The following is a 27347-nucleotide window of genomic DNA, read 5'->3' on the forward strand; positions in this document are numbered from 1 at the left end:
GCAATCAATTTAAATGGCTATTTAAACAAAAAAACAGCACACAACTGAATGATCTGGAGACCAAAGTTGGCTCAAAAATGACATCTTGAGGGAGCACTGAAAAGAAATATAGAATCCAGTCAGTTTACATAAAATTATTTTTAATTAGCAACAAAACAGATTTCCCTGCAGCTAGAAAAACATAGACAATAAAGATAAACTTACTTATTGATTAATGCTTGTCCCTGAACAAGAAAGGGCCTTACAAAGCAGTTGATAATTCTCATTTTTTTTGGTTTTGTTTGTTGTTGTTTTTTACATTGTAATTAGTAATATAAATCAATTGCAAATTGTTTACTCAGTAGCATTTTACTAAAGAATACAATACTGTTATATGGGTGTGCCATGACCTAGTTTGCTAGGACAAAGATGGTTTCCAGGAAGAGAAAAAAAAAAGTTTAAAAATGTCAAAGGGATATCATCCAACATTTTTTCTTCCTTCTTCTCAGATCCTGCAAACAGAAACACTGTATGTATTAAATAGTCCATAAAAGGCTGATGAAATCAAGATTTAGATCCCTTTAGGAACAAAGGAAACCAATTTTGGCCATTGAGTTCCAATGTAGGAGAAAATGGCTGCGCCTGCATTCAGCCTTCATTCTGCTCTCTGTAGGAAGAACTGAGGGCTGTGCTTCTAATAGCAGAAACTAACATGGTGCTTCAATCTGATTGGCCAGAGAGGGAACTGCTGTTAACCTGCCAATTGCCCAAGCACCGCAGAATATCAATGGTCGGAATGGTGGAAAGCAACGAGACGTGTAAAACTTATGCTGTTGCAAAAACAAAAAACAGACATTAGATATTTACACTGAATACTCGACCAAAAAAATAAAATAAAAAGATAAATAACCATTTAGTCAAGCCACTTGAAGGCACATTTTACTGTCTGGTCGTGTCAAAACATATTTCGGAATAAATGTTTACATTAATGCAAAGTTACATTCCAGCTGTGGACTAAATCGTTTGGACTCGCAGATCGTGTCCCAAATCAGTTCTAACAACCTTCCCCAGCGTTGGTCCTCCATGTCCATCTTGTATTTAACGTCCACGTAAATCTAGCAAGCAGATTCAACGCGTTATAAACCTTTGTTTTTGTGTTTGGAATTTCATATATGGCAACTTTTTCTTGTGTTTTAAACACGAAACTGTATACATGTTTTATTGGAGTTCGCAAAATAGTTGTATATTGATGTGAGAATTAAAAAATATTCTTTGAATCTGCGTGTCGAATGTGCCGCGCGACGGAAGGTTGAGATAGTGGTGTATTGTGGGAGAGACAGAAACCTCAGAGTACAGGCGCACAATATGTGTTGGCTCGCAAAAAGGAGGCAGTATCTTTAAAATCATGTAATGTGATCGGCAGAACGCTGAAGATCTAGCCGTTTTATATCAAACTACTCGTTCGGACACAAAATGTCCAGACCCGGGGAAAGAAATAAGCTAAATGAAGATCACGGCAAAAGGCAGAGTTCAAGTAAGCTTTCTCTTTTTTTCTTCCTCTGTAATGTCTGTTTCAGTGACTGGGCTCCGCTTCTAACCCCCCCAATTTTCTACAACGTACTATTTCTGTGCAAATATCACTCTTTGCGCCGTGTCAGTATTAGTAAACAACAATTTCTCTATATCTTGCTGTCTCTCTCTTCGCAGGTTTGGCGAACGGAATGGACAACAGCCATCCTTTTTGCAGTTCGGGAGAGAAACGAAGTCCTCATTGGAGAAGTTACAAGTTGATTATTGACCCAGCGTTAAAAAAGGGGTCGCACAAACTGTATCGCTACGATGGACAGCACTTCAGCATGCCGGTGAGGGAAACGAGCCGTTACGAACGTTGCAGAAACGTTTACATTGACGCACCGTTAGTGAATGTAGCCTATTGTTGCGCATTGTAAACGCACACATAAACCTGACACGGCACATCAAACAGTTTGGCTCTGCCAAACCTTCATTACTGACCACTTATTTTCACATTTAAAATTAAACAACTCGAAGTTGCCGTTGAATGGAGCTCATGACATATTCATAGTTCAAACGCGCCCGGGGACAGTGGCATTCCCGGTTTGAACAACTTCTTTGCGTAAAGTGTTCATAAATGTGTGTGTTTTTTTTTTTTTTTGGTTGCAGAACCCTGGAATGCCACCAGTGGATATCGTTAGAGACCCGAGAATCGGTCGTCTCTGGACAAAGTACAAGGAAACGGATCTCCCGGTTCCTAAATTTAAGGTAGCCCAGTCACACCCCCCTGACACATGCATGCATTTGTTTTTGTTTTGAAGTAGCCAGATGCAGCAAGTTAAACGTCGCATAACGCTTATACATCTAATGCCTCTCAAATATTATTAACATTTAGGCTATTTAAAAATATGAGTGCCATATGCTTTCACGATAACCTCCAGTCTGTTCACAGGACTGCGGCAGAGGGTCAGTTAATTTGCGACAGCCCCAAATAAACCCAAGAAACTTTTTATTTCCCCAGATCGACGAATGTTATATCGGTCGCGTGCCGCCGAAGGAGATCACGTTCGCGAGATTGAATGACAACGTCAGAGAGGGATTCCTCACCGACATGTGCAAGAAATTCGGAGATATCGAGGAGGTGGAAATATTATACAACCCGAAGAATAAAAAACACCTCGGAATAGCAAAAGTTGTGTTCGAAAACGTCAAGGCGGCGAAAGATGCTGTTCAGAATCTGAACAACACTTCTGTCATGGGCAACATCATCCACGTGGAGCTGGACCCTAAAGGTAAATGCTTGTTTAATGAATTAAATGTTTTAATGTTAAACAAGTGGTTTATAACGTGGCAAATACTATTATGGTAAAACAGTGCTCCTACATGTAAATTTGAATTGATTGTTTGGAATGTCAAGTCACGTGCAGAAATTTACGTTGGTTGCTTGGTAACGAGTGTAAATGAAACGTCAGCGACAGAGGGATTTGTTTATGTCCTTACGCTGAGATTATGCGTGAAAAAATATGCATTTTTAACCGTTTAATGTCTAGCTATAGTTATAAACTAAATGCCAGTTGCTCAACCTCATTACAATATCTTAATATCTAGATGAAGATTTGCCTTATTTTCTATGAATATAAGTTAACAGGAGTACAACATAATAGTTGTACAAACAGAAATGTTGGACATTTAAAACCTAGAATGGTTTTAGACTTTACTCTGAAATAAAATAACTATGATTTTTGTCATTAATCTTGTAAAAGAATGATCCTGAAGACCGACAGCTGTGGCTGGTTCTCCCTCTCTTAAAGAGACAGTACACTTACATCTGCCATCAGTGACAGGACAGGAGTGATATGAAAATAATGAGTACAGTTATTTTATATATACATTGTACTCTCATGTTTACATCATATGTGTAATGGTAAGCCTCAGTATTTAATATTATACAGAATTACTTTTGTATATTAATAGAAATTATATTTTATCTGTTCATGTTTTTATGACAGCTTGAAGAAACAGAAATTTTACTTAATTATATCTGGAAATTAATGTTAGACAATACAAGAAATGTACAATGTATGAAATCTGTTCCTCCCGATTTGTCCCACACATTTTCTGCCCACATTTTAGTTCAAGTAATAAAAAAACTAATCTTGTCCGTATTCTTATTAGCTGTGATCCCATAATACACGTTCACCTCAGTAACCTGCATTCCTATCCATCTGCTCAGGTGAAAATCGCCAGAGGTACTTCCAGCGTTTGATCAATGGAAGTTATACTCCACTCACACTTCCAGTTGGTGGCGAAGAGGCTTGTGAAGTTTCTCCACGGAGCTTAGCCGAAGCCCTGCTGGTAAAATCAAAACAACAATGTGCCACTGTATATGACATTAATTATAGAAAGCATGCATTTGAATTCTTAAGTTTAATACAAAACACAACTGAAGACAATTTTAGTACAAATGCACACAGACATTAGAGAGACATATATTTTATCACAGTTAAAATAAAAAGCACTAATTAAAATGATTTGCTGCAGTTTCAAATGTTTTGTAGAATAGCTCATCGGTAAGAGTATTAAATCCAACATAAAATGTTTACTGTAGTTTTTCATTTTGTTTACTAATGCTGAAAGTTGTAAACATTATTTTAAGCTTTTTCTGCGCCAACGAATGAAATTGTAAAAATAAACATTGTTTTCAAACAGCCTTCTGAATACGTCTCCGTTTGCCATGATCAAACAAACAGATAGTTGCATATTCATGCTCACTCCATTGGTTAAGTCAATGTTGTTGTGTTAGGCTGGGTAGGTTGTTCAAAACAGACACATTTTTATATCAGCAAGAAATTTTACCTACAAATGGCTTACTCATAGTTGTCTCTATATATTAAGCTGGGATGGGAGAAAGTCTTTAACACCAAAAAGGTTACACACTTTAGCTTTAGCTTATATGATTAGTGATATATTTAAATGAAATAAATATGTTTAATTATGTTTAAATGAAAATAGTAGTTTGGTTTTGTTAATGTCTCATAACATGAAATGTCATTAATTAGTTAATTCATTGTTTTTAGTTATTTTATGGCTTCACACTGTGTAACATGCTGTGAGTCTCTCTTCAATAGAAAAGTATTTATCTCTAATCTAGTTTGTCAGTGCAGCAGGTGGTAAAATGGACACTGACTGAAATGCAGCATAATAACCACAACCAGCAGAGAACTGCAAGCCAATTCAACATGCACTTTGAACGGTCCCCTCAGTTATAGCTATTATCACAGAGTGGGCCCACATAAAACCAAAAAAAGAGCAACATAGCTAATTATGTTTGTACAGTATGTATTTGATTAGCGTGTTAATCGTTAATGGCATTAGGACAGACCGGTGCTTCTGTGTATTGGTTGCATCAAGTGTGAAATGTAGAAGGTATTCAGAGGGATAGTTCATGCAAAAATCCAAATAGCTGTCATTAATTTCTCACCCTCCTGTTGTACAAAGGCCATATGGCTTTCCTTCTTGCATTAAAACAAAAGGAGTTGTTAGTCAGATTGTCAGGTATTGACAACCTCCATTCACTTTCATTGTATGGATAAAGCAGCAGTGTCAACATTATTCCTTCTGTTACACAAAATAAATTTAATATGGGTTTGGAATGCCATGAAGGTAATTTTTGAGTAAACTATCCCTTTAAGTATGCAAAATGTGTCTGTGTATGTCTTGCAACTGTGCTGAGACTTGTATTTGTTTGTCTGCAGGCCTGTGAGCCCCTGCGAAGGCTGTCTGAAGGCAGTTCTTCTGCAGTCACAGGCACTGCTACACCAGTTGGCACCAACACACCCATGTCCTTGGATACAGCCTACTCCAGCCTGAGGCAGGATACGCCCCAGTCCCAGGGTACCCCGCACACCCCACGCCAATCGAGCACCCCATACTCTCAGGACTCCAGCTACTCTAGCAGGCAGGGCACTCCGGCATTCCAGCCTAACCGTGCGGAAGCCTCTGGAGGCTACAAGGCAAGGAGGCATGAAACCAAATTCCAGGACGCCTACAACCGCAGACCAGAACGGCATTATGTACATGGCACAGGAGGGGCACATCGCGGCAACGCAGAGCAGCCGTCCAGTTTTAAGCAACATCAGCCACCTGAACCGCCATCCCCTGCATTTGCGCACACACCACCACCACCAGCAAATTTCAAGACCGCTTTCTCTCCTTACCAGCCCCCAATGCCCCCTGTGTACCCTCACACAGAATCCCCCTTCTATCAGCCCGTTCAGCATGAAGTAGATTACAGGAGAACCCCTCAAGCCCCTCTTCCTCCAGGCACCGACTTTACGCCTGTCAGAGACAGACCTGCGACCCCACCAATGCCTGAGCTGCCCCCTACACCTGAGACCCATCCAGCCACACCTCCGCCCTCCACACCTGAGACCTGCCCATCACTAGGCACCCCCACCCAGGAGTCAGAGCGCAACAGCCTGGACTCCCGCATAGAAATGCTCCTGAAGCCGTTCTTGAACGAGCGTGGAGACTCAGACACTGAGGTGCGCATGGATGGGAGCCCAATCTCCTCATCCTCCTCGCAGCTCTCCCCCATCCCGCCCCATCGGCCCTCACGGCCTTCAAGCACTGGCCTGGAGGATATTAGCCCTACTCCATTGCCTGATTCAGATGATGATGATGAACCTATCCTAGGTACTGCTTCTCAGCTGACGAACTCTAGGGCGATGTCGCCTGCCAACTTCCACTGTAAAAGTGGTACAGGACGACCACGGACGCCCACAGACAAAATGGACATGGTAAGACTGTTTATTCAACCTGTTTTCTAAAAGTAGCGATGCTACTAACATTATTACGTCTGAATGTCTTCTTTTTCGTAGAGATATATTATGTCAGTTCAATTCTGCTGTACTCCATTAGGTTTTTGGCTTTCGTTGTAAAAATAGACTGTCTGTGTGCAGCATAGTTTATCTAGACTGGCGGACAGTGCATGTGTCATCGGCACATACGACTGCCTTTGACTGGGCTCAAAGAGTATCACAAAGCATTTGTAGCGTGCAAGGGTCAAACATGTCTGAATGGGCTAGAGGTCTAAAGAATACTTTAAAAGGCTGAGCACTGACTTTGAGTGAGATGTACTGTACAAAAAAAAAAAAAAAATTATATTGCTCCCATAACTTCAATGTAGTATTCTATGTTGTTTCTGAACAAGGTAACTTCACTGTAGTTAAACTCTTACATTTTTACGAGCTTCGGAATAAAAAGTTTACAAAGCAACTTACCCAACATCCGCATCCCAGACCTTAAACAAGAAAAAAATTATGTGCCTATACTTTAAGTGTTTTTGTGCAGTCTACAAACTCAATTTACCGATAGCTCTTGATCCTGTGTCGAAAGTGACATTACTTTGCTGTTTGGAGGATTACAGGACCCAGGGGAAACACAGAGAGCAACCACACTCATCTTCCTTTAAAGGGGGCTTCTACTTTCCCTTTTGTTTTGCATGAAACCCTTTACCAGTAGTTGAAGACCATATTGTGAAGTCTGGCCGAACATGTTTCATATTCTGTGTTTTTTATCTTTTCTTCGTCAGGATATAGCTACTTCTATGTTCTGTGGTATTTGAAATTAGGTGTTGCATGTACAGGTTTTTTTTTCCTCTTCAAATAGAAAACTCAACAACAGTGCGAGGTGTTTTGGCCTATTTTGCACCCACAGGTCAAGGCAAGACTGTGTCGAATACATGGTATTTTTGTAAGCGCATTTGTATGATATGTGCTTTTGCAACTCAACTGTTTGTGACATTTTAACATCACACTGAAAATGGTGCTAAATCAAAGTATCAAATCAAATGCTCTGTTTAGACTGTCCCAGTCAAAGTCCGATTTATTAATCTGTATAAAATATGCCAAGCATTGCATTTCAGAGAATAGGCTAATTTAAGATTGGGCATTCTCTGGTGTCTGCAGTTGTAGGGATTTCAGCTTACAGTGCATAATGAGGTTTTCTTGTAAATTGTCCTGTGTTTGCATTAGAGCCCCCAGACATGTATGGCATGGCAAACCCATGAAATACGATCTTGCTGTTGATGCCGCTTAAAGCAGCACACTTTCACTTCCTCTTTCACTCAGTTCAGCACGAGAAACAATGGCCAGCCGTTGGCTCACTCTGTGCTTTACTTCCTGCTTGTTAAAAGCTGGACCATCAGGATAGTGCTGTTCTTATTAAATCTCCTAAACCATCGTTAGCAAACCTGTGTCATTTCTTAAAGATGAATTCATCCTGTAATAAAACCTCAACATTGTTTAAAATCTATTATCTACATTGATAACCAGAGGTGGGTAGAGTGGCCAAAAACTGTTCTCAAGTAAAAGTACAATTACTTGAAAAAAATTATTACTTAAGTAAAAGCAATAATGTGAATAATTACTTGAGTAAGAGTAAAAGGTATTCAAGTAGCGAGTAACTAATTACTTTTCATATATAACATAATGGATGTTCAATCTCCAGTATTGCATTACCTATTACACATTTAACTTGTATTACATGACAATAATAATAATAACAATTTTGATAATAATAATAATTATTATTATTGGAAATTCTTTCATCATTCACCCTCATGTTGTTCCAAACCTGTATGACTTTTTAAAATGCAACACAATTAAGGAGATGTGAGACAAAATGTTTGCCTTATAGTCACCGTTTACTTTTCCTCCAAATTTTAAAAGGGAATGGTGACTGAGGCTGTCAGTCTCTATCATTCTGACATCTTTTGGGTTCTACAAAATACAGAAAGTCACACAGGTTTGGAACAAAATAAGGGTGGGGAAATGATGAAAGAACATTAATTTTATGACTGAACTATCACTTTAAGGATGCATGTCAGATTTAGATGAATCTGGGAATTAGAAGAGAAGTTTAGAAACCAGTTTTTATCATTATTACGTCGAAAATGTGAACAATATTCCACAGGTCCAATCATATGTAATGCTGAATAAAATGAAGCAAGACTATGCTTTATTAATGGATACGTTTGCTATTTCACAGCGTTTTAAAGTCCTGAATGGATTATTAGTTAAGTTGTTTTTTTCAGTGTAGAAAGAATTTAGGTTATTAGTTCTGTACAGTAAGGGCAAACTGTACCTTATCTCTGTATTCGGAAGCATGTTAGGCCAATTAAACAGAGACCTATTATGCTCCCTTTTACAAGATGTAATATAAGTTTAAGGTGTCCCCAGAATGTGTCTGTGAAGTTTCAGCTCAAAATACCCCATGGATCATTTATTATACCATGATATAAATGCCTCTTTTTGGGTGGAATCAAAAACATGCCGATTTCGTGTGTCTTTTTAAATGCAAATGAGCTGATGCTCCCTGCCCCCTTTCCGGAAGAGGGCTATGCCTTTACAGCTCATGCTTCGGATAATACAGCAAGAACAAATCAGAACCAATATGACTGACAGCGTAAATACCGGAGTTATTACCGGATTGTGTGTGTGTGTGTATATATATGTGTATATATATGTGTATATATATATATATATCTATATCTGGTCTCTGTGAATACAATCAGAGACAATGGTAACTTTAGCTGCATTATCCGTGGAATAAGCTAACAAGCACATTTGGACAGGCGATTTGCAAACATTCATAAAATATAAAGTGCGATTCTTACATATAATAATAATAATATATACATTTATAGGATATAAAGCTGGAACACGAACAGTTGGTATTGATCCATGCTTAAGTCACATTTTTGACACTCATTCGCAAAGCAGTCCGGTGTAAAATTATTTTGAGGCACGTTTCCTTCAAAAACAAAACATGTCCACTGCGTCTTCAGTGGCTCTGATGCCGGGAGTACATGAAGACTTTTCTGTTCACTTTTACAGCCAACAACAGAACACTTATGACGCTTACAAAGCTGAGACATTTTTCTTCTCACTGTAGTTGCTCCAGCATGGAAAAAAATGGCAGACTGTGTGTAGATCACTCTGGGGAGGAGGGTGGAGTCTGTCACCAGTTGTGGGCGAGGCCTGCTCTAATGTGACATCACTTTAGAGCAGAAATGAAAACAGTTCATTTTGACACACTGTTTTTGATAAAATAAATATAAGAAAGAGGAGTGGGTGTACTTTTAACTTTGTAGGATGGTTGTTTACACACACTGCCGACTCACATTTATGTACAAACACCATGTAAAAGTTAATTTTGCATAATAGGTCCCATTTAAGTTTAGAGCTTGTTCTATGTTGTCCATGAGAAACATAACGCATCTGTCAAACAGTTGCTTTGCAGTGTGCATGCTCAGAGATGCGCTCCAGTCATTACGCATGCATGCAACAGGCAAAGCAAAAGGCAATTACACATAACGCGGATGTTTACATGGATATATACAGTGATATATTTCAGCACTGATATAAAAATGTATACTTGGAAAATTATGTCATAAAAGCCCATAATTTCAGAATCACCCTGAAAATGACCTTCACCACAACCCAGACAAGCTCAAGTCATCAGTCACCAAAACTCGCCGCTATGAGTTTTCTTAAGTTGAAGCTGCAATTCTAATCTTGAAATATTCACTTGTCTTAGTGTAAAATTAAGACATTGCGTGATGAAAGAAAGTGTTTGTTTTGAGCGCTTGCTGCTGCTGCAGAGGTGGACTTGTCATAAAAGTCCCATTAAAAAAATAATAAATGACACATTTATAAAACTTAATTAAAACCAGTAATGTAACAAAAGGAACATGGCCCATTGTAACGCAGGAAATGTAGCGTGTCACTACCCACCACTGTTGATAACCCAGTAAAGTTTTTGTGGCTGTCTTTATGCAAACGACACATAGAAACATGAAGAAAGCCAGTAATAATTTCATAGCATTTCATTAAATCTGTGTATATGCAAATGTAACCTGCTCTGTAATGAGGAAAATGAAAGGAGCCTTAAACGGATAGTGTGAAAAGGCCACCTTTTACTTGCATCGAATGAACCTACACAGCTGAGATATTCTTCTAATAATTTTAATTTGTGTTCTGCAGAAGAAAGTCATACACATCTTAGATGGCATGAGGGTCAGTGAATTATGAGATAATTTTCCTTTTTGGATGAACAACCCCTTAAATTCTCCATTGCCGTTTACTTCAGAAGACATTATTTCAGACAAGTATGTGACAATTAGTGGCACATGCTAAGGCAAGTGTCACTATTATAGTTGCTCATACTTTGGGTTAGAGATTTAAACAAACCCTTTTCCAAAATTTGTTGTCACATACTTAATCAGATATACATTTATACAATTATATTATTGCTTACCAAGAGCAAGATAACTCAATTTAAAATGCAATAACAGAATCCAAAATCTGATGTTAGTTGGCCATGTTAGTTCAAATGAAGGACATAATTTCTGTCAAAGACACCATAGATTGTATTTATCTTTCTGTTTCCTTTGTAGGGAACTAGTTCATCAATGTTCACCAGATCTCACCATGCTCTAACAGAACATGTTATTTTCTGATACAGGGCCATCAGTCTTCGGGCGAAGACATGGAGATATCTGACGATGAGATGCCTGGCACACCCATTGCCAGTGGGGACTGTGCCAAAAGCATTGTGGTCAACTCTGCCCTGTCTCCAATGCAGTCCATTTCCATGCCCCCACCAGGGTTCCCCCCTCTGCCCCCTCCACAGGCTGGCTTCCCCCTGCCACCGCTTCCTCTTCCACCCCACTCAACCGTTCCACACCTGGCTGCCCCTCATGCATTGCTGCATCCATTGCACCCCTTTCCCCCTGGCATGATGCCCATAATGCATGTGGACTTAATGAGCTCCGTACCACAGTGGGGTAGCGTTCACATGTCTTTCCAAATGCAGACTCAGATGTTAAGTCGTATTGCTCAGAGCCAGCGAGCGTATCCCTACCCCCACTTCATGAGCGGTGACGCAGCAGGGGCTGCAGCTAGTGCCATGCAGTTTGGGGGCCCATACCAACCTCTGTCAATGGTTCTTGCCCCTGCTGCCGGTGTAGGCCATGAGCAACACTGGTCTCTGCCCAACGTACCCAAGTTTAATCCTGCTGTCCCACCACCAGGATATGAGCCCCAGAAGGAAGACCCTCACAAAGCCACAGTGGATGGAGTGCTTATGGTTATTGTCAAAGAGCTGAAGGCCATCATGAAAAGAGATCTCAACCGTAAGATGGTAGAGGTGGTGGCCTTCAGAGCATTTGATGAGTGGTGGGACAAACAGGAGCGTTCTGCAAAGGTTTGTGAAGCTTTTTTTAAAATATATATATATATATATATGTATATATAGTATTACATGACCCTTTTGAATACTTGATTCAGTTCATTATTTTTTATTTATAGCATTCACCAAACTTGTTACAGATTGAAAGCAAGAAAGTTTTTTGGAAAGGTCAAGATTTTATGAAAGCCTGTTTATATCGAGAAATCTAAAAGGGGGAATAAAACATGAGGATTGAGCATACAGGATTGCCTAGAAGAAACCTTTTGAATAAAAGTTTACATTTTTTAAAGAATATCTCTGGCTATGTCCAATCCACACTTAAAATGGTCCTCTACCAGAAGAGACATTTGTAAACGCTTGATAGAGAATGATGAAGCTTTGTTTAATATTTAATGTTTTATTTATAATCTTAAATGACAAGTGTCAAATGTCAGATTATTTATTTCAGTGGCGTCTGAAAAAGCGACAAAATTATTTTTGTTTGATTTAAATTCTTCTTGAGATGGTTTGCTCAATTTAAATCACATCTGTTGCTGTTTTGGGGCAGATAATAGTTGACAAGCTTGGACAACTGCTCAAAATTGCCTTAACTGAGGCTTCGCCTGAGGTCATTTTTGCAACAGTAAAGAAATCATCTGACATCATATTTCTGTGCCTGCAGGCTACACTTACACCTGTTAAGACAGGTGAGAGCAAGGATGAGGATAAAGAACGGGCCAAGCCTATATCCTCTAGTTTGCTAGAGAACTGGAACAAGGTTGAGAGTCTGGGCTTTGAGGGTATGGGGCTTGGCATTGGGCTGCGTGGTGCCATCCGATTACCATCCTTTAAGGTACAAAACGATTAACTTTTTAGTTTTGTTAGTATTTGTTTTACCTGAGCCAGTGTGCTTTTTAGATGATGATGATTATCAATTTTACTAATTTAATTGCAGGTAAAGCGGAAACAGCCCTCTGAGCCAACATCAACAAATGACAACAAGAGAGTAAGACTATCCACACCTGTCGATGATGAGCTGGAGGATGAAGGTGACTTTGCCATGTTATTTTTCCATATATTTATTCAAAAACGATAGGAATATATGTGAAGGGCCCAATTCATTTTCAGTTTTCAGTTACATTTTCAGAGATCTTCAAACTGATTTGATGTGAGAGTTGATAACAACATTGGCGTAACATATGGCTTAAGTTTGTGGTGGTCCTACCTGTTTGAGAGCAATTATAGATGAGGGCAGTGCTTGAAACCTGTTTGAAAACATTGAAGTCATAATTGAAAGGAATCATTTTTGCAATTCCATTTGTTGCCACAAGTGGTGAAGAAATTACACCCTTCACCTTTAGATAAGTGGACAACATATTCACATTTATGAACCTTTGATTTTCAAGTAAGGATAATTTTCATGGTTTCATTCTGTTGCAATAAACTAACTCTGTGTGGCTGGTTCTCCGAATCAGAAAGAACAGAACTTTGCCCGGATGGATCCAGAATGGATGGCAGTGGTTCTGCTGCCAAGCGAAGGCCAGCCAGGCCTCTGGAGCTGGACAGTGAGGGTGAGGAGGAGGAAACCTCCGGTAAAGAGGAGTCATCGCTGTCCGACCATGAAGAGGAGCCAGGGGAAGATGCTTCTGAGAGGCTGTCTTCCAGCAAGGTGAGTACATGTGATTTTAAACGGCTTATGCCATTTCAGCAGTTTGACAAGCATCACTATTATTGCTCATGCATAGGGTTGATTTGAACAAAGCCCTTAGCTAAAGAATTAAACTTTGGTGTCTAACTCACCCTGCAATGTCTGTGCTACTTAAATCAGTGATACATCAAATCATGTTGCATGTGAAGGAGAGGTGTGTTTTTACTTTTCTAAGTAATCAGACTTACAACTTTCGCCTGGCTGACAAAACGAGACAAAAATCCAATAGACTTCCTTTGAAGCCGTATGTAGGGGGTAGAACCCTAGCAACCCCACAGCAACATGCTAAAAACTCTCAGAACACCTTAAGCCTGTACACACCTGCAGCGAGATTATCGCTTGATGTCGCTAGTCTCTGTACTATAAAGTCACTCCTGTTCATGCTTCTGTCACTCTAACGTTATTGGTGAATTGCACATCTGGCCATATCTGATGAGATATATTGCTGGTGAAACCAAGATATAATTCTAATTTGACTAGGAGTGTGTTTTCTTGACACTAACAAATTACATTCTGCTGTGGAGAGTGTTGTTACTTAAACTACAGCAGTGATCAATGCATTTAATCATTAACCAGATCAGCAGTCTATCAATGTACAAAATCTACAACTCAAACCCACTCAAACTGCCAATAATTTCTAAAATGTCATTCTAATTTGACAAATAATAAGTAATTTTTTCCCTAAAATGTAACATTCTGCAGGGGAGAGTGTTTTAATATGATCTGCAGCAGTGGTCATTGCATCAGATCATTAACAATATGAATTAACTAATGTAAAAATCAAACTCACGCCGACTGCCGATACTTTACTTTCCATGCATTATTTTTTTTTTTATTATATCCATGTATGTGAATACAGACAAATCATAAAGAACAGTGAAATCGCTCCCAGAAACGTTCATTTCTCCTCTGTCTTGCCTGCACTCTACTCTATTACCACAAAGGAGATGGGTGACGTGAGCTCCAGTGAACACTGTCTTCACTCCTATTAGTTGTCACTCCTGAAAGTTGCTCCTCATTTGCATAAAGTTAATCTTTACTCACCTTTTTCGTGTTGCTTACCATACCCACATCTAGTCGCCAGAGGTTGTTGGAAGTCACTGCATGTAAGGGGCTTTAGTTACTGCATAGCATTGCCCTGGAAACCAGCCACAACACTTGACTATTTGACAGCAAGTTGTTCCAAAAAACACTAATAACATTTTCTTCAGAAATAGTACAACTATAATCATCAGGCTGTACTTCTAACATAGTGATTTATTTGAGCCAAACCTAACACAAACCTGTCCTTCCAGGATATCGAGGAAGAAGAAGACGAGGACAAAAAGAGCGAATCAGAGTCAAGTGAGAGTGAATCATCAGACTCTTCAGATGATGGTAATGACTCTCAGTGATGATTATTGTGTCCTTCTGGTCACTGTCATGGTCCTGAGATAATGACTTTTACCACATTTCCTCCCTTAGAAGCCTCAAGTTCATCGTCCTCCAAATCTGGTTCGGATTCCTCCGGGAGTGAGAGCTCATCCGACTATGAATCAAGTTCAGAGGAGGAGGAGGAAGAGGAGGAAGAAGAGGAAAGACTAGTAGGAATAGAGGATGAAGATGAAGTACGAACCTCATCGTCATCCTCATCTTCCTCATCCTCATCCTCCAATGAAGAGGAGGATGTTGATCTAAAAGCCCCCAGTACTCCCATAGGACCTCCCCCAGAGGAGGAGACAACAGAGGCGTTAGAAGAGGCAGAGATCGGTGGTACGTTGAGCTCCTGCAAACTTGGTCTTGAAGACATTCGACCTTCATCACCCAAAGGAGTGCCAGGTCAGAATCTTTATTTTACATAAGGCGCTTTGCCACCATTGGCCCGAACGGTTCTGAACACAGTGAATAATGTTTCCAGTAACGTATCTGTTTGGTACGGTATGATTGCAACTGTTCTTCACATGGATTACTCAGCATGGTTAGCAACCTTATTCAGGGTAAGAGCATTTTGCTGCTGGAACAGCTTTAATGATGTGATGACTCACGATTGGTCACTTCAAATTCTGATTTTGCAGCACCACAATGAAAAAGAAATTGTAACCGTATAATCAATGCCCTTTCAGCAGCAATAAACATTCGCCTCAATAGTGGGAAAACACCTCTTGATGTATTGATGTACATGTAGCAGTTGAGCTTTGTGTTGTGAAGTCAGATGGTAATTGATTGTGATCTCTTTCTAGTGGAGGAACCTGATATTGACTTGGAGGGCCGTATTCCAGTGCCCAAAGCTGAAACGAATCTGGAGGATGTTGGTAGCCTTCGGCCACCCACCCCAATAGGTTCGTTTGGAGACAGTGATCAGGACAACCGACCAAAGATCCCCATAGAGGAGGAATTCCCCCGAACCCCTGGTCGTGATGGCCCAGTTCCCTTAGAATCAGAGGCCTCAATCCCTCGGTCTCTTCCTGCCTCTTCCATGCACCTGCCACTTCCCCTCAATCATGCCCTTGAAGCCCGTTCCTTTCTTCCACCCCCGGAGGCTTTGCCTGATTTGCCTGTCCGTGGGCGATTGCCTATGGAAGAGGACATCCCACACACGCCGGGCAGAGACCACATGGACAGACCTCGAGGTTTAGGCAAGTCACAAAGCACTGATACAGTTCCTGTCACACCAGGCAGTGAAACTCCACTAACAGGTAACAGCTTGAGCTCCCCGCACATTCCTGGCAGCCCTTTCTCTTACCCTGCCCAATCCCCTGTCCTCAGCGCTGGCATCCCTCGTACTCCAGGTAGAGACCTTACTTTCACCCCAGCTTTCCCTGAATCTGCTGCTTTAGCTGCAGGCCTTCCCATTCACAGGAAGTCCTCTTCTGAGAGCTTTGAGGAGAAGTCTCTCTTCAAAGAGCCTCTGCTCAGCACCTCTCCTCAGGCCAGCCTACCTAACAATGCAGCTTCCTCTCCTTTTTATGGCCCTCCTCTTCATGCTGCTTCAATTCAGGAGCCAGCCATGCCACCACAAGGCTCCTCTCCATCTTCTGTAGATACTTCCTCCACCTCTGCGCCAAAAGATATACCTGTTCCAATGATAGATGTTCCTCTGCCTCTAGATGCCACTCCACCGAAGAGGAAACCAGGCAGGCCGAAGGTTAAAAAGGGGTCTGTGTTTGCTCCCCAAGATGCTCAAGAGCCTCCAGCTCCAATGGTTGCCTCTTTGTCTCCAAATCTACCAGTAAATGACGTGTTCCAAGAGCACCCTTCAGAGACGTTCAAAGAAGCTGATAGCGATTCCACAGCTGTAGCCTTGGAGGAAGAAGACCAAACTCAGGCAGTCATACCTCATGAGGTGGAGGACAGGCTCTTCTATGAGGAGGAACCTATTCAGAAGACACGTCGACAGAGGCGGGGCTGGCAGGAGCTGTTATTATCCATGCACTCCCCTGTGACAACACCGACCCATCCCAGTTTCCTACCCCGCTCAGAATTCGAGGAGATGACCATCTTGTATGACATCTGGAATGACGGCATTGATGAAGAGGACATGCTTTACCTTAAGATCACTTATGACAAGATGCTTCTGCAGGACAATGGTAATGACTGGCTCAACGACACACTCTGGGTCCACCATCCTCATATCCTTTAGTCCGACAGTCTTAACATCCTCTTGATCTTAAAACATTTGTCTAATTGTCTAATTATTAAAGCGTTTCCCAGAATCGTGATGACAAATTTGTAGAATTGTATTAAAGCTGCTGCGTAATATCTGCACCCCTAGTAGCAACCAGCAGAATGGCAAAACTAATGAGTAATTATCAGGTTTCCCACATACTCCCCCAGTACTCTCTCTGGCAAACAGTTAGTCCTACCCCAGTTTCACCCCATAGGGCTCCAGACTGTGACTGAAATTCTGGCAAATGCTACAAAAATACATATCATTTTTGACAATTATTAAAAATGAAGCCGCCAATGGCGACAGTCTTTCCATACTGTGAGTGCGTTCACATGTGGTTTCGTCAAGTATCATAATGTACTTGCTAATGTCAAGTCATTTTTATTTGTATAGCGCCTTTCACAACACATGTTGTTTCAAAGCAGCTTTACAGAAGATCATGCAACAGAAAATGAAACTGTAATGTCTATAATGTCTTAGTCATCATTGTGATTTGTGTTTAAAAATAAGTCATTCAATAATAATTGTATTTATAACTCCAGTGAGCAAGGCGAATGTGGCAAAGAACACAAAACTCCATAAGATGTTGATTAATGGAGAAAAATAACTTTTGGAGAAGCCAGGCTCTCTGTGGGGGCCAGTTCCCCTCTGGCTAACATCATGAATATAATGCCAATATTACTGATGTATAGTGCAAGTCGTGGTTTAAAATGATTAAACTAATTAAGGGTTAAGGGTCAGTGTTTAAACAAAGATTTTATATGAACTGTAAGATTACATTTACATTTATGCATTTGGCAGACACTTTTATCCAAAGCAACTTACACTTATTAAGTGCACTTATTACAGGTACAATCCCCCCTTTTATCCAAAGCAACCTGGAGTTAAGTGCCTTGCTCAAGGACACAATGGTCGTGGCTGTGGGGATCGAACCAGCAACCTTCTGATTAATAGTTATGTGCTTTAGCCCACTACACCACCACCACTCCACTTATGACTAATGTCTTTGAAGTCCATCCTGGATTATCTGCAGAAGTTCACATAGATGCAATTGTCATTGTTAGTTGGCTGATGAAGTGTTTTGTTGGCAATTAATTGATAGTCTAGGTATTCCATTTCAATAGTGTAGTCAGTTAGGTGCATCACAGTTCAACCTGACCGGTAATTTCTGTGAGGTCTATACTAAGTCCAAGCTTCAGGCAAAGGCATATGAAGTATTCCATGTCTTATGGTTGGAGTTGGCATCAGTTCATCCTCTGAAGTCCATCGTAATAGACTGAATTGATGTTTGGCTGGCGCTGGCTGATATTAGTCATCATCACTCAGTGACACATAGCAGTGGAGTCCAACACAAAGCAGGAATGAAGCAGGATCCAGATGGTTCTGGTGACCTCAAGATAGGAGTCCCGAGGTTGAGACAGGCAAACAAATAGAAAAATATTAGCATAGATGCCATTCAATTTATTGCAGTTATAGATCACAATCAATGTTTCTGGTTCCGGAACTAACTAACTAAAGCAGCCTAATTGTGAGTTGAAGGATAAATTAGGTGTATGCTTAGCTAAATAGAGGGGACTTAAACTTAGTGAGTGTGTCTGCATCTTGAACCGTGTTAGGGAGACTATTCCATAGTTTAGGAGCCAAATATGAAAAGGATCTACCTCCTTTTGTGGATTTTGATATTCTAGGAACTATTAACAGGCCAGAATTTTGCAATCATAATGAACGTGATGGAATATAGCATGGTAGGAGGTCACTTAAGTACAGAACCTTTGTGCATAGTTAACTGAAATATTTAATTAATACAAAATTTAACAGGAAGCCAATGTAGCAACAATTAAATGGGGCTAATATTATCATATTTCTTGGTTCTAGTCAGCACTCTGCATTTTGAACCAATTGAAGTTTATTTATGATCTTGCTGGACATCCTCCCAGTAATGCATTACAATAATCTAGTCTTGAAGTCATGAATGCATGAATTCATTTTTCGGCATCAGCGACAGAGAGCATGTCGTCATTTAGCAATATTTCTTAGGTGGACAAATGCTGTTCTACAAAAATTGTTAATTTGATTTTCAAAGGACAGATTGATTTGGAATTGTGAAATCTCATCAGGTTTTGAAGAAATATAAAGTTGGGTATCATCGGAAATGTATTCCACGATTCCTGATAATATCTCCCAGGGGTAGCATATACAAGGAGAAAAGCAGAGGCCTAAAACTGATCCCTGTGGCACTCCATACTTTACTTGTGTTTGGTTTGACAATTCCTCGTTTACATAGACAAAGTGGTAGCAGACTTTACTTTTGTTTGGTTTGACAATTCCTCATTTACATAGACAAAGTGGTAGCGGTCTGCTAAATAGGACCTAAACCATGCTAATGAAACTCCACAAATGCCAACATGATTCTGTAGCCTATTCAAGAGAATGTCGTGATCTATCGTGTCGAAAAGCAGCACTAAGATCTAAAAGCACTTGAAGTGAAATACAGCCCACAGTCAGATGATAAGTTCAGTCTCTGTACTGTGATGAGGCCTAAATCCTGACTGAAATTGTTCATATATACTATTTCTCTGTAGAAATTAACATGTTTGGGAGGATACTAACTTTTCTAGTATTTTCAACATAAATAGGAGATTTGAAATCTGACTATAATTAGCCAGTTCTCCAGGATCAAGCTGTGGTTTAATAAGCGGTTTGATAACTGCCATTTTAAAGTTTCTTGGGACATGTCCTAAGGATAGCGAGGAGTTAATAATATTAAGAAGAGGTTCTGAGATTACTGGGAATACCTCTTTTAAGAGTTTGGTTCGTATTGGATCTAACATGCATGTTGTGGCTTTTGATGTTTCTGTAAGCTTTGTTAGCTCTTCATGACCTATGACAGCGAAGGATTGAATTTGCTGTGTACTGGTAATGTGACAGATGATTGCATAATTTCAAGATTATTAGTCATTATTCTTGTGCTACGACAGAATATCTGGTTCTGTTGAGGCTTTATTCCTAACCAATTTACCCACAGTACTGACTATATACATAGGATTGTTGTGGTATTTTCTATGAGTTAGCTCAAATATGCTGACCTGGCAGCTTTTAGTGCCTGTCTGTAGGTACAGACACTATCCTTCCATGCACTGCAAAATACCTCTAATTTTGTATTCTTCCACTTGCGCTCCATTTTCCGAGCTGCTCTCTTGAGGGCATGAGTGTGATCATTGTACCATGGTGCAGGGCTTTTTTCTTTAATCAAAGGGGGGCAACACTATCAAGAGGGCTAGAGATGACTGTATTTATATTTTCTGTTATTTCGTCAAGTTCTTCTAGGCTTTGGGGTTTATTGAGTTTATGAGATAATAATAAGTGGTGCTTTGAGATTGATGCAATAATCTGTGAAGCACAGAGGAGAAAACAGGTGCACACTGTAAAATGCTCATAGTTTAATCTTGATAAAAATAGAAAGCCGATGCATGTGGAAAATGCATGCAGTTGAATTGCAATAAGCGAATAATGTGGGGGGAAACCCGATACGTGCTGAAAATGGCCAATTGTAGGGATTAAAATCTGAAATCGGATAGATAAGCAATGCTAAAAAAGATCACAGGCTACAAACACAGACTTAAAGCAGCAACAGGTTAAATACACAGATGAAACAGTAGAAAATGGGAAAACCCAGAAACGCTGTAAAATGACAAAGGATAAAACGACGAATGTATGACAGTAAGAAAAACAATGCTAAGCAAGCAAGCATGCTACAAACACGCATGCACCGTGCCGTCAGCAACAGGGACAATAACTGTGTGTCGCATCGATGCAGACCACAACAGATGTGATTGGTCCACTTTTTATGTAACTGTATATATCTATTTGTTCCTGGTAAAAAGTTGTTTGTCCTTGACTCCTCTGAACCCACCAATGCGGTTAGTGTGCCAGGGGTGAAGCGGAAGCGGAGAGAAGATGGCATACGGGAGCATGTCACTGGCTGCGCCCGCAGTGAGGGCTACTACAAAATCGACAAGAAAGACAAAATGAAATATCTGAACAGCTCACGCCTGCAGTCAGAAGAGCCTGATATGGACACTCAGGTGGGAAGCAGTGATGACATACAGATGTTTAATCGCAAACAATTTTTCATTAATCTAGTTTGCTTAAGGCACTGATGTGATTTTGCTTGTGTTTTTTCCACAGGGGAAGAGTATTCCAGCACAGCCCCAAGCGTCCTCTAGGGCAGGTTCGGAGCGGCGATCTGAACAGCGACGCCTGCTCTCATCCTTCAGTTGTGATAGTGACCTCCTCAAGTTCAACCAGCTTAAGGTAAGATTTCAAATTTTAAAATTGAAAAATACTAAATTAAAGATGCACTTAGAACTTTTTTCTTATTTAAACATTTCCCCCCAAAGAAATCAATAATAATAAAAAATTCAATCCTTTACACTCACATGAGATGAAGAATCCAATCATGTCAGTAGCCTAATACAAGATGTTTTGTTTTACATGGTTCTGCACTGCCTAACAGGTGCTGCCATGTTGAGATCACCTAACCAATTACCAATACTACTCGGTTATGTCTTGGTAACCGATTAACCCTGTTAACAGACACTTTCACTCACTGAATAAAGTAATTATGGCTGACTGATAATACACATTTTTACAATGGCAGTGGTAACTGAAAACTATTGATTAACATGATGCTGCGTACATGCCACTTGGTACCAATTCAGCCAGTGCAAAATTTCCTTCTCCTTTTTTCTTGCATATAAGCCTTTGGCAACATGTAATGAGTCACGACTTCTCCACAGTTCCGTAAAAAGAAGATCCGGTTCTGCAGAAGTCACATTCATGATTGGGGATTGTTTGCCATGGAACCTATTGCTGCTGATGAGATGGTTATTGAATACGTTGGCCAGAATATTCGACAGGTGAGCACAAACTCAACCAGACTTTCAGCACCACTGCTTTTCGGCAGATTTTACCTAACGGCTTGTCTTCATTTACAGGTTATTGCAGACATGCGAGAGAAGCGCTACGAAGAAGAGGGCATTGGCAGTAGCTACATGTTCCGTGTGGATCACGATACCATTATAGACGCAACCAAATGTGGCAACTTCGCCCGCTTCATCAATCACAGTTGCAATGTGAGTTAACCACCTTAAATGTTGTTTGTGTTTGTTTTGATATGGTTTTTGTTTTTCTATTTTCATTTTCTGTTTTGATTTTGAACAATGGCTAATTTTAAAGTGGAAACCATAATGATTGAGCCTGTTCTTCTGTTTTGTTTGTTTTTTAACAAGGAGCTAGGTTTGAAAGTGGAAACCATATTAATCATGTCTGTTCTTCTTTGTGTCTCTTAGCCAAACTGTTATGCCAAGGTCATCACTGTGGAGTCACAGAAAAAGATTGTCATCTACTCCCGGCAGCCAATAAATGTTAACGAGGAGATCACCTACGATTACAAGTTCCCCATCGAGGACGAGAAGATACCATGCCTCTGTGGTGCAGAGAACTGCAGGGGAACCTTAAATTAACCCCAGCTGGATAGGTGAGATCTAACTTAAAAATATACACTGCCCCGAAAGCGCAGACGCCCAGTCTTCTGGAGACATCATGCCAAAACGCAGGGAGCTACAGAGGAACTAGTGGGTGTAATACAACACATCCACTGAATTAACATTGTGCAGCTAAGTGTCTGGAACTTCTTTTTGTACCTTTTCACGATTGTTTACGATTTACAGGTGCTCAAGCATAAAAAAAAAAAAAACGTTTTTCTACCACTCTTCCATTGACCTCTGTATGTATGAAAATACCATATTTATCCCAAAATGTTTGGGCACTAGGTTTGCTGTCCGCCTGTTTGGCACACTTTGTCTGTCCCGTGGAGATCATGGTCTGTGTCAGTCCAATTTTCCTCTGCGGTTTGGTTATGGAGAGACCACCCTGTCCTTGAACATTAACCCCGAACACTTTAAGCTGCTTGTATCTGTCCAACATGCACAAAACTCACTGTTTGAATTTGAAATCCTTTTTTAATATCTTCTCTGCCCATGTACTCCCGCTAAACTGTAGATCCATTCTCTACGAAACAAGCTTACTTGGATATTCACAACAAAAAATTCTGCTACCAGGAAAGATTTCTCCAGGTTTAGCATTGTGACACTAACCAATGTTGGGGGAACTGGGTCAATTGTCTTCAGTTACAGCTCAACAATAGCACACCTGCGTCAGCCACAAAACAAATTAGTAGACAAGGTCCAAAGCTCAGGCAAATTTACACAAAGTGAAACGATCTCATCACAGTACTTGAGCCAGCGCTTTGTATGGCATCTACCGAATAGAGCTTTTCAGAGGATCAAAAGCAAACCAAACAATACACTACATTTATTCTCTCATTTATTCCATTATAACGTTGTATCCAATATTGTTCTTCACATTTAAGTGTGTGCACTGCCTCCTAGCGTCTTCAAGGTGTAAAGACAGAAAGCTGCTTTAATACACGTTACAATTTCCTAACACTCAAGGTGGAAAGCTTATTACTAATTCTGCATCATTTTATGTCAGCTCACTATGGTTTTCATTTAATAGATGTGGAGGTTCAATTGGCTTCATAGTCATCTATTCTGATTCTGATTCACATGGGAATTCTCACCAATGTTGACAGTACGATGCTGCTATTCTGCAATACTGCAAACTTGTGTTGCTTTTTCATGAAACCTCCTACGTTCCCTACCAATTCACCTGCACTGGTTTCAGGTCAGTTAGTGGGTAAATCTCATGAAAACACGTCCAAGTCATATTTCACCCACAAGAAAAATAAATGAAATTACATTTATCATAAAAAAAATTAGGCCAAATTTGAGAACCATTAGGATTTTAGCATTATCATTATTTAAATGGCAATCAAGCACCCACCCCCCACCCTTGACGTTTCCAAGTAATTCACATTATTCTCAATGATAATTCCCATTGCTCCAATACAATGATTTAAAACAACAACACATTTTTTTTTTTTATAAATTAAAGGCAAGACAACAAAATACCATGATGTACAAATTCATTACAATTTCATTAATTGAAGGAATGTTCCAGCTTTGATACAAGTTCATATCAATCGACAGCATTTGTGGCATATTGATTCAAAAATTCAATTTGACTTGTCCCTCCTTTTCTTAAAAAAAAAAGCACAAATTTTGTTTACTGTGAGGCACTTACAATGGAAATGAAGGTTGGGGCAATTTTTTTTTACATTAAAATACTCACTTTTTCAAAAGTATAGTCACAAGTAGGTATGTAAACATGATTTTACTGTGATAAAATTGCTAACATTTTCTGTGCAAAGTTGGAGCCAATTTTGCAACTTTGTTGTCATGATGATGTAATATCAACAAACCCTTAACACCTAAAACAGCTGTAAAAATTACAATATAAACAACTTAACAGCTCAAATAATATATCAGTTTTAACAGAAGAATTAATGGAATTGTTTTTTATCAAATTATAAAATTCATATTTCTGCCTTTAAACCCTCCAAAAATTGGATCCACTCACTTCCATTCTATGTGCCTCACTGTATCCTCGATTTTTGCTTTTTTTTAAAGAAAAGGAGGGATGAGACAAAATAAGTTTTTGTGGTAATCAACATTATACCACAAATGCTGTTGATTTTAGCTGAACTTGTATTGAACGTAAAATATCTTTATGGTCCTAATAAATAAATAAATATATATATATATAGATATATATATATATATAATTTTTACCCAGACATGTTACATGAGATTCACCCTAGTGTATGACTCTGGTACTCATAGTATTAAGTGTTATTAAATGTGTGCATTGATTGTACATTTATTTATAATCTCACACTTTAAACGATGCTTTACTAATAATCTAGTTAAACGCAACTTCAGACATAAGTATTTAGTACAATCAAGGCCCTGGAGTATTAAGTTTGTCAGTGCTTTGAGAGCTGCTCAGTTTGAAGTCAACCTGAAATCGTCTGATGTGGACCCTGAAGATTTGAAGATCAAGGAGTCAAACACGGTGCCAAATATGTACTTTGGGAACTTAAAGTGTCACTCTAAAGGCAGCCTGTTTTCACTTGTTTCCACTCAAGTCTGTATCTGTAAATGGTATCTAAAAACTCTCCACTGGTACTTAGGGTGATCTATTGAGGTCCTTTTGCATATTGCTCAGTATTTAACCATCAAAATGTGTTTAAAGAGCCATTACAGCCAAATGTCTACTCCAAAGGACTTTCTGATGTGCAAGGCAGCATCTGGATACTGTGCTGTCCGTGTTTGATTTGCTCATGTTTATAAATGCACTAGAAGCTACCACCCCCCATCAATCCAACCGGCACTCACAAGAGCAAGCTATTAATCACGTCCTTTAAATTAGATCACTCACAGGGTAAGGTCTCCCGTTTTTTGGTTTTCTTTCTTTTAAATATGTTTATATTGTACAGGATATGATCATTTGTATAAAGGAATGAGGCTTTTTTTTATCTGGATGGGGAGTGATGCATCGTTCTTCTTTTATGAGCGACAAATGGAGTATTTAAAATGACTATTTTTCAGGGAACATTCTATGATATAAAAAGGGGTTGAATAGCTAATTTAAGGAAAATGATGCATCTTGTATATAAAACAGATTTGTACTTCCTTTTGAAAGATTGTTTCTTGTAGAAACGTCTTTTTTCTGCCCATTTTCCTTTGGATTATTATGTGTAAATACTTTAACTGTGAATATATAAATATAAATATATATATATTTTTGGTCCTGAGGATTTGCTACAGCATCACGGCTCGGAAAGGTCTATTTGACAGTGCGTGCAGAGAGCTGGTGGCAGTATTTTCAGCTTGTGTCAAGCTTTATTTTTTATTTTCTGTTGTAAATTCTATGAAAATCTGTTTGCAGTGTGGGGGAAAAGCATTATTCAGAAATGGCAAGGGACATTGGTGAAATCTACTTATACCCCCTTGTCTATTTATTATACCACAAATGTATGGAAAAAGATCATGGAAAAATAAAGGATTTTTTTCAGACTGCTTTGTCTTTGTACACTTTTCATTACAACTCATTTATATAACAATTTGGATGTTTTCTAATCATGGATTCCTAGGTTTGGAGTCGATGGCAGCGGGCTCTTTCTTACATGTGCATTCATTTAGGGTTAATTACTTAACATATTTTAGTCAATAGGAGGTCTCTGCACAGCCCTTCCTCGCCATCTGGCTTTGATATTGAGTTACTTTCTATAGTCCCATTCAAGTCTACAGAAGCCATTTGACACAAGTCAGGTGATGTGTATTCAGTTTGAGACCTTGTCTCAGAAGAATGTTTTCTACTGGCTGCAAGCACCAGGGAGGGACATCACTGATCAGCTTAACAAACCTAGAAACCTCAAAAGAAACAGCAGTTCTTTGTGTGATTGAGCAGTGCACCCAGTGTCATTTCAGTTTAATTTAAACATTCATCATTTACATGTACATCAGTTCTATTTTATACTATTAAAATAAATAGTTTGTGTATTTCACAGAATGACAACACTGACATTGGTTTTTCCAAGTTTGGTTTGTACATGATATAGACAGGGTTGGGAGGGTTACTTTTGAAATGTATTCCACTACAGATTACAAGAATACATGATGTAAAATGTAATTTGTAACACATTTAGTTAGATTACTCAAGGTCAGTAACATATTCTAAACACTTTGGATTACTTCTTCAGCACTGGTAGATTTTTTCACTTGTTTTGACTATAAAAACTCAGCCAATAAGACAAAATACATGTTGTATATGTTAAAATTAAATTCTCTGAAAAACCTAAATATCTTATGCAGTTTATAAAACAACTGATCCTTTTTTTTTTTTTATGATACAGCTGCAAATAAGTATTTGAACACCTGTCTATCAGCTAGAATTCTGACCCTCAAAGACCTGTTAGTCTGCCTTTAAAATGTCCACCTCCACTCCATTTATTATCCTAAATTAGATGCACCTGTTTGAGGTCGTTAGCTGCATAAAGACACCTGTCCACCCCATACAATCAGTAAGAATCCAACTACTAACATGGCCAAGACCAAAAGCTGTCCAAAGACACTAGAGACAAAATTGTACACCTCCACAAGGCTGGAAAGGGCTACGGGAAATTGCCAAGCAGCTTGGTGAAAAAAGTTCCACTGTTGGAGCAATCATTAGAAAATGGAAGAAGCTAAACATGACTGTCAATCTCCCTCGGACTGGGGCTCCATGCAAGATCTCACCTCGTGG

At 39.5% G+C, this 27347-nt stretch overlaps 1 protein-coding gene across 4 annotated transcripts in view; it reads left to right on the forward strand.

The window, feature by feature from the left end:
- The window catches only part of LOC127635679 (histone-lysine N-methyltransferase SETD1B-A-like), a 28880-nt gene extending 2780 nt beyond the window's left edge, over nucleotides 1-26100 (forward strand). For 2 of the 4 annotated variants that reach the window (XM_052115869.1, XM_052115870.1), the window contains 17 exons: nucleotides 1687-1841; nucleotides 2161-2259; nucleotides 2513-2783; nucleotides 3725-3846; nucleotides 5247-6290; nucleotides 11020-11760; nucleotides 12407-12577; nucleotides 12680-12773; nucleotides 13200-13393; nucleotides 14728-14809; nucleotides 14897-15250; nucleotides 15652-17039; nucleotides 20987-21163; nucleotides 21267-21392; nucleotides 21878-21997; nucleotides 22076-22213; nucleotides 22430-26100. In XM_052115869.1, coding sequence (XP_051971829.1) covers nucleotides 1701-1841; nucleotides 2161-2259; nucleotides 2513-2783; nucleotides 3725-3846; nucleotides 5247-6290; nucleotides 11020-11760; nucleotides 12407-12577; nucleotides 12680-12773; nucleotides 13200-13393; nucleotides 14728-14809; nucleotides 14897-15250; nucleotides 15652-17039; nucleotides 20987-21163; nucleotides 21267-21392; nucleotides 21878-21997; nucleotides 22076-22213; nucleotides 22430-22603 — 5436 coding nt within the window. In that variant the 5' untranslated portion in view covers nucleotides 1687-1700 and the 3' untranslated portion in view covers nucleotides 22604-26100. Of the gene's footprint in view, nucleotides 1-1324; nucleotides 1514-1686; nucleotides 1842-2160; nucleotides 2260-2512; nucleotides 2784-3724; nucleotides 3847-5246; nucleotides 6291-11019; nucleotides 11761-12406; nucleotides 12578-12679; nucleotides 12774-13199; nucleotides 13394-14727; nucleotides 14810-14896; nucleotides 15251-15651; nucleotides 17040-20986; nucleotides 21164-21266; nucleotides 21393-21877; nucleotides 21998-22075; nucleotides 22214-22429 lie in introns of those variants that run through there. The other 2 variants (XM_052115867.1, XM_052115868.1) reach the window with 2 other exon arrangements.
- Nucleotides 26101-27347: the final 1247 nt, after the last annotated feature.

Source organism: Xyrauchen texanus, chromosome 43 (genome assembly GCF_025860055.1).
Source record: "Xyrauchen texanus isolate HMW12.3.18 chromosome 43, RBS_HiC_50CHRs, whole genome shotgun sequence".
NCBI lineage: Eukaryota > Metazoa > Chordata > Actinopteri > Cypriniformes > Catostomidae > Xyrauchen > Xyrauchen texanus.